At 45.6% G+C, this 7,228-nt stretch overlaps 3 protein-coding genes across 5 annotated transcripts in view; 1 reads left to right on the top strand and 2 right to left on the bottom strand.

Moving 5' to 3' along the window:
- Positions 1–7,228, top strand: part of LOC310734939 (protein sidekick-2-like) — a 289,396-nt gene that overhangs the window by 181,124 nt on the left and 101,044 nt on the right. For both annotated transcript variants that reach the window (XM_083557417.1, XM_083557418.1), the window contains exons 11-13: positions 6,228–6,344; positions 6,564–6,731; positions 6,869–6,971. In XM_083557417.1, coding sequence (XP_083413543.1) covers positions 6,228–6,344; positions 6,564–6,731; positions 6,869–6,971 — 388 coding nt within the window. The remainder of the gene's footprint in view (positions 1–6,227; positions 6,345–6,563; positions 6,732–6,868; positions 6,972–7,228) is intronic.
- Positions 1–7,228, bottom strand: part of LOC310735021 (uncharacterized protein) — a 122,864-nt gene that overhangs the window by 67,259 nt on the left and 48,377 nt on the right. The window lies entirely within an intron of this gene.
- The window catches only part of LOC310734891 (uncharacterized protein), a gene marked incomplete at its 3' end in the record, with an annotated part of 116,768 nt that overhangs the window by 82,631 nt on the left and 26,909 nt on the right, over positions 1–7,228 (bottom strand). The gene's annotated exons all lie outside the window — the stretch shown is intronic.

Genomic DNA, 7,228 nt, shown 5'->3' with positions numbered 1-7,228 from the left:
ATATAAAGATATGCTTTGCTGTGCAAGTCCAGAGTCTAAAGTGTCGTGGTGCGAAAGGTGAGATATGTATAGAGAGGAAGTGTGATGATGGAGAGAGTGGGCCAGTCTTTAGATCCTGGGTGTTTCCTGGTTTAAACACCGAATGGCCTGCAGGAAGAAGCTCCTCTACATTCTCTCTGTGTTCGCTGTCAGGGAGCGGAAGCATTTCCCTGAACGCAACAAAGAAAAGAGTCCATTGTTGGGATGGCTGAGTCCTTCACAATCTTCCTGGCTCTGGTCCTGCACCGCATGCTGTAGATGTCCTGCAGGTCAGGGAGCTCGGTGTGGATGGTACGTTCAGCTAAACGCACCACCCTCTGGAAGGCTCGCCTGTCCTGCATGGTGCTGTTCCCAAACTAGGAAGTGATGCTACCCGTCAGAACGCTCTCAATGGTGCAGGTCTAGAAAGTCTTAAGCACCTGAGAGGGTAGTTTAAAGTGAGGGTGAGGGTGGATGAGGTGTGTTTTCCCACCCGTACGGCTTGTGGTCTGTCTGTCAGAAAGTTAGAGGTCCATTGACACAACGGCTGGCTGAGTCCCAGGACCTCCAACTTAGAGGTGAGTGTGGAGGGAATTATGATGTTAAACGCTGAACTGTAGTCCACAAACAACATCTTTGCATAATTCCCGTTTCTTTGGTCCAGGTGGCTCATCTTGGTGTGGAGACGATGAGCAATGGCGTCCTCAGTAGAGCGGTTCTGATGGTACACAAACTGTAATGGGTCCAATGTGTCTGGTAGTGATGCAGTGATGAAGTCTCTGACCAGTCTCTCAAAGCACTTCATCACTACTGAGGTCATGGCTACAGGGCGATAGTCATTAAGGCAGGTGGGCTGGGGTTTCTTTAGGACGGGAACAATGGTGGACTGTTTAAAACATGAGGGGACAACAGACTGTTCCAGGGAGAGGTTGAATATCTCAGTGAACACCGGTGCTAGCTGGTCAGCGCAGGCTTTCAGAAGCCGACCTGTGATGCCATCTGGTCCTGCTGCCTTCCTGGTATTCACTCTCTTGAATGCCCTCCTCACGTCATGCTCTGAGATGGTAAACGTGTTTACTTCTCTGGCTCTCTCGGCGTGCATGCTGGTTGTGCCGCTAGCGCCGCTAGCGTGGTTAGCTGCAGCCTCGAAACGAGTGTAAAAGGTGTTTAGCTCGTCTGCCAGAGCTAAAGCGTCCGCATTTACCATTCTAGAAGATGGTGTTTTATAGTCCTTAATTGTCCTTAGTCCCTGCCACAGGCTCCTAGAGCCACCATGTTGAAACTGTGACTCTAGTTTCCTCCCTCTGAACCGGAGCTTCCTGTTTCAGCCTTTGTTTGTAAACAGGCATGAGGAAGATGGCTTCCGATTTCCTAAACGATGGACGTGATTGTGCTTTGTAGCTGTTCTTGAATGTTGTGTATCAGTGGTCCAGTGTTCTTTCGCCCCTGGTGGGGCAGGTGATGTGCTGATAAAAGTTCGGTAGTGCACGCTTGAGGTTGGCACTGTTGAAATCTCTGACCACAATGTCCCGATGCTGTGTTTGGTGAAGAGTTAGTGTCTCATGTAAGTCCCATACTGCAGTGTCCGTGTCTGCTTGAGGTGGTATATAAACGGCACTGACTATGACCGAACTGAATTCCCGAGGTAGATAAAAGGGCCGACATTTGATGGTCAGAGCGTGAAAGAGGAACGATGCTCGCGCTGTCGCACCAGTGGTTGTTCACCATCAGACACACTCCACCTCCTCTTGACTTTCCTGAATCCAGTGTTCTGTCCATGCGGAAAAACTCGGCCGGCTGGATGGCGTGGTCCAGTACCGCTGGGTTCAGCCATGTCTCGGTAAAGCAGAGAAGGTTGCAGTCCCGAATGTCTCTCTGGAACTTGACCCTTGCCCTGAGGTCGTCGAGCTTGTTTTCCAGTGACTGGACGTTGGTTAACAGGATACTAGGTAAGGGAGCGCGGTGTGCGCGTGCCCTTAGCCTGTTGCTGACGCCGGCTCGTTTCCCTCGCGGACGCCGGTACAGGTTGCGTCCTTTGTTCTCCCTCAGGATCTTTTTCGGCCAGCATGGGTCCGGGTTTGAAAACGGCTAAAGGTGACTGCATTGTTCACCAATAGATATAAGAGTGTCTCTGTCATATCTAATGATGTCCATCATGTGTAGATGGAAATGTAACTACTTAAAAACAGTCCTATAAACTTTCCCTTTCATTCTTGCAGATACCCTACTATCACAAATCACTCTTGTCACTCTTCTCCACCCATTCCACCCTGCCTGCACTCTTTTCTTCACTTCTCTAACACACTCTCCATTACTTTGCACTGTTGACCCCAGGTACCTGAACTCCTCCATCTTCTCCACCTCCTCTCCCTGCAACCGCCCCTTCCACTGCCCTCCCTCTCATTCACACACATGTACTCTGTCTTACTCCTACTGACTTTTATTCCCCTTCTCTCCAGCGTGTACCTCCACCGCTCCAGGATCTTCTCCACCTGCTCATTACTCTCACCACAAATTACAATATCATCTGCAAACATCATAGTCCACGGAGACTCCTGTCTGACCTCGTCTGTCAACCTGTCCATCACCACTGCAATCAGGAAAGGGCTCAGGGCCGATCCTTGATGCAGTCCAACCTTCACCCCGAACCAGTCTGTCTTTCCTACGGCACACTTCACTGCTGTCACACTGTCCTCATACATGTCCTGCACCACCCTCACATACTTCTTTGACACACCTGACTTCCTCATACAATACCACAACTCCTCTCTTGGCACCCTGTCGTACGCTTTCTCTAAATCCACAAACACACAATGCAATTTCTTCTGTCCTTCTCTATACTTCTTCATCAACATCTTCAAAGCAAATAATGCATCTGTGGTGCTCTTCCTCGGCATGAAACCATACTGTTGCTCACAGATGGTCACCTCTTCTCTCAGCCTGGCTTCCACTACTCTTTCCTATAACTTCATAGTGTGACTGATCAACTTTAATCCCCTGTAGTTACTGCAGGTCTGCACATCTCCCTTATGCTTAAAGATCGGTACCAGCACACTACTTCTCCATTCCTCAGGCATCTTCTCACCTTCTAAACTCTTGTTGAACAATCTGGTTAAAAACTCCAATGCATCTCTCCTAAACATCTCCATGCTTCTACCGGTATGTCATCTGGTCCAACCGACTTTCCACTCTTCATCCTCTTAATCACTGCTCTCACTTCCTTCTTACTAATTCTTTACACTTCCTGCTTCACCATCTCCACACCATCCAACGTTCTCTCTCGCTCATATTCCTCATTCATCAGCTGCTTAAAATCCTTCCTCCATCTTCTCAACACACTCTCCTCACTAGTCAACACATTTCCATCTCCATCCTTTATTGCTCTAACTTGCAGCACATCCTTTCCAGCTCGGTTTCTCTGCCTGGCCAATCGCTACAAATCCTCTTCTCCTTCTTTAGTGTCCAACTTTTACTACAGCTCCTCATATGCCTTTTCCTTGGCTTTTGCCACATCCCTCTTTGCATGCTGCTGCATCTCCTTGTACTCCTGCCTACTTTTCTCATCACTCATTCTGTTTCTCCAACCTCTTTTTCCTTATACTCTCCTGCACTTCCTCATTCCACCACCATGTCTCTTTGTCTTCCTTTCTATTTCCAGAGTACATTTCTAACTGTCTCCTTTATCACTTCTGCAGTAGTTGCCCAATCAACCAGCACCAAACCGAGCCCCTGACTGAGCTCCTCCCTGAATCTCACACTACAGTTTTCCTTCTTCAGTTTCCACCATCTTATTCTTCTTTCAGTCCTCACTATCCTCCTCTTCTTCTTCACCACCAAAACCATCCTACAGACCACCATCCGATGCTGTCTAGCTAGACTGTCCCCTGCCAAAACCTTACAGTTTCCGAACTCAGTCAGGCTGCATCTCCTACATAGAACATAGTCTACCTGTGTGCACCTTCCTCCACTCTTATACGTCACACTATGATCCTCCTTCTTCTTAAAATACGTGTTCACCACTGCCATTTCCATCCTTCTACCACCATATCTGCCCTTCCACATTCCTCTCCTTAAAGCCCTACCTACCATCACCTCCTCATCACCTCTGTTCCCATCACCTACATGCCCATTAAAGTCTGCCTCTATCACCAATCGTTCATTCCTAGGTTCACCTTCTACCACTTCATCCAACTCACTCCAGAATTTTTGCTTCTCCTCCATCTCACAACCCACTTGTGGAGCCTAAGCACTGATGACATTTATCATCACCCCTTCAACTTCCAGCTTCAAGTTCATCACCCTATCAGAAACTCTCTTCACCTCCACTACACTTTTACTGTACTCTTCCTTCAGAATCACCCCTACACCATTTCTCTTTCCATCCACACCATGATAGAACAGTTTAAACCCACCTCCAATGTTCCTGGTCTTACTCCCTTTCCACTTGGTCTCCTGATAGTGGTAGAACATTCTCACATTTATCTCCTAATCTTTAGAATAGTCTTCCTGACAGTGTTCGGGGCTCAGACACACTCTACCAGTTTAAGTGCAGATAAAAGACGTATCTTTTTAGTGAGTTCTACACATAACATACGTCACATCATAACCTTGTGCTCCAGAACGTCTGATCACATGCACATTATCAACTTGTGCTGTTAATATCATGAACAGCAGCTACACTAATTCCTGAGGTTGCTCCAGCTCCAGTCAAGTCCCACCTTTAAAGACCTCTAAAGAAGTAGATGCCCACAAACTTCCTGAACCATCTAGTGACGTACCAGCGCCAACTGGATCCCACTTCATGTGGATGTGGACATTGGACCTCCTGGAGTGTTTAAAGGCTCTGGCATGGAGAAGCTGGTGTTGGATCTGTGATGATTGCAAATGCTGAGCTATTTTATAGTTTATAATCATAATGACTGTAAAAGACTGTAAAAAGATCATCACTCATAATCACACACTCCAGTGCTCATGTTAGTTCTCTCTTTCCAGTGTTCTGTAGTGTTTAAAGACTATAATCACACTCTTGATGTCACCCAAATGAGGATGAGGTTCTGCTTTTGAGTCTGGTTCTTCTCAAGGTTTCTTCCTCATGACATCTAAGGGAGTTTTTCTTTCACCACAGTCTCAGTGGTGCTCATCAGGGATAAACACACACCGTTCACCTTCACTGTTAAATTCTGTAAAGCTGCTTTGAGACAGTGTTTGTTGTGAAAAGCGTAATAGAAATAAACTTGACTTGACTTGAACACAACATATTTACCTTTCTCCTCTCCATCATATCAGCTCCCTCTCTCGCTTTACCAGTCATAGTACCAACATTTAAAGTACCAACCCGAACCTCCACTCTCCTCCACTTCTCCTTTCTCGCATTTAGTATGGACTGACTTGTCCTCATGATTACTCACGTCACTGAAGCCACACAATATGTGTATTAAACCCCTGCTGTACTCTTTATACACCTACCACTGTGTGGCACCTTCAAATTCTACCACTCTCAGATGTTTCCTCACGCCATTGTTGTGAAACATTATATTAATTCCAGGGGAACAATGTCCTCTTGAAAGTCAACAAGACATAAGAGCTAGTTAAGGACATCAGCATAAAGCGGGAACAGAGCTTCTACCTGCTTGAGATAAACAGAACCTCAGTGGAGAGAGAAGCGTTTCAACATGTGATATGTTTATGTTCTATTGTGAATAAAATATGGGTTTATGAGATTTGCAGGTCATTGCATTATATATATTTTTTGTGTTTAACTTTCTTTTGGAAATTTCGGTTGTATATAAATTATTTTTCACTTTGATTTGATTTTATTATAAATGTTTTATTGCAATATTTGAATTATTGAATAATACATATATATTTACTAAAAATGTACTTTGTTTTATTACATTCATGTAAAAGAGCAGCTGTAAAAGCATTTCACTGCATGCTGTACTGTGCTGGATATGAATATAATAAATCAAATTTGAGTTCAAATGAAAAAAAAATGAATTCACCTGGAAGCAGAAGGCCACAAGTATTATTCTGCCTCCAGCTGTGTCTCTGTCCCAATTTCACTCTGAGTGTCTGCTTTTTTCATTTTCTCTTTTACTATGATTGGAAACACTAGAACACTATACAGACACTACATTTGTGTGTGTGTGTGTGTGTGTGTGTGTGTGTGTGTGTGTGTGTGTGTGTGTGTGTGTGTGTGTGTGTGTCAGGTATTGCACCAAACATTACTGAAGGTCCATCAGACAGCATTGTGATTGATGGGATGTCAGTCATTTTACACTGTGAGACAGCGGGAGCTCCACGTCCTGCTATCACTTGGCAGAAAGGTGCATCTCTCTTAAACAAACCAACACACACACACACTCACACTCACACACACACACACACACACACACACACACACACACACACACACACACAGAATCTCAGAAACCAACACACTGAATGAAAAATCAAAACAGACACTAAATAACAAAAAATACATTTTCAAACAATGTGTGTGTGTGTGTGTGTGTGTGTGTGCGTGTGTGCGTGTGCGTGTGTAGGTGAGCATGTACTAGCAAGTGGGTCAGTCCAGTTGCCCCGATTCACCCTGTTAGAGTCGGGCAGCCTCTTGATAAGCCCTGCCCACCTGTCTGACTCAGGTAGATTCACCTGTACTGCAAGCAACTCACGTGGCATTGACCAGGCATCAGCACACCTTGATGTGTGGGGTAAGTGTGTGTGTGTGTGTCAGCAATTGTGTGTCTCAAAGGTAAATTCTAAGTGGAATCATGTATAATGTTTTGTATAACTCGTATATCTGTGTGTGTGTGTGTGTGTGTGTGTGTGTGTGTGTGTGTTTCTATAGCTCGTACCCGTATCTCAATCCCACCTCAGGATCAGAGTGTGATTAAGGGCACTAAGGCAACTCTGACATGTGGAGTGTCTCATGATCCCAGTGTTACAGTCAGGTAAACCCCACCCATCGCCCACCCCCAATCCACATTTAATGTATAGAATCATCAATTTAAACACACAATTTGTGCTCATGGTCTCTGTACATGGGTAAAAGGGGCGTGGTCTCTGTACAGGAGTGAATGGGGGAGTGGTCTCTATACCTGAGTGATGTGGGCATGGTCTCTGTACCTCAAGTAAGGGGCTCTCTGTACCTCTATGAAGGGGGCGTGGTCTCTGTACCTGCATGAAGGGGGTGTGTTCTATGAAACTG

This window comes from Silurus aristotelis (assembly GCF_946808225.1).
Source record: "Silurus aristotelis genome assembly, chromosome: 12".
NCBI classification, from domain to species: domain Eukaryota; kingdom Metazoa; phylum Chordata; class Actinopteri; order Siluriformes; family Siluridae; genus Silurus; species Silurus aristotelis.
This window is presented reverse-complemented; position numbering and strand designations above follow the sequence as displayed.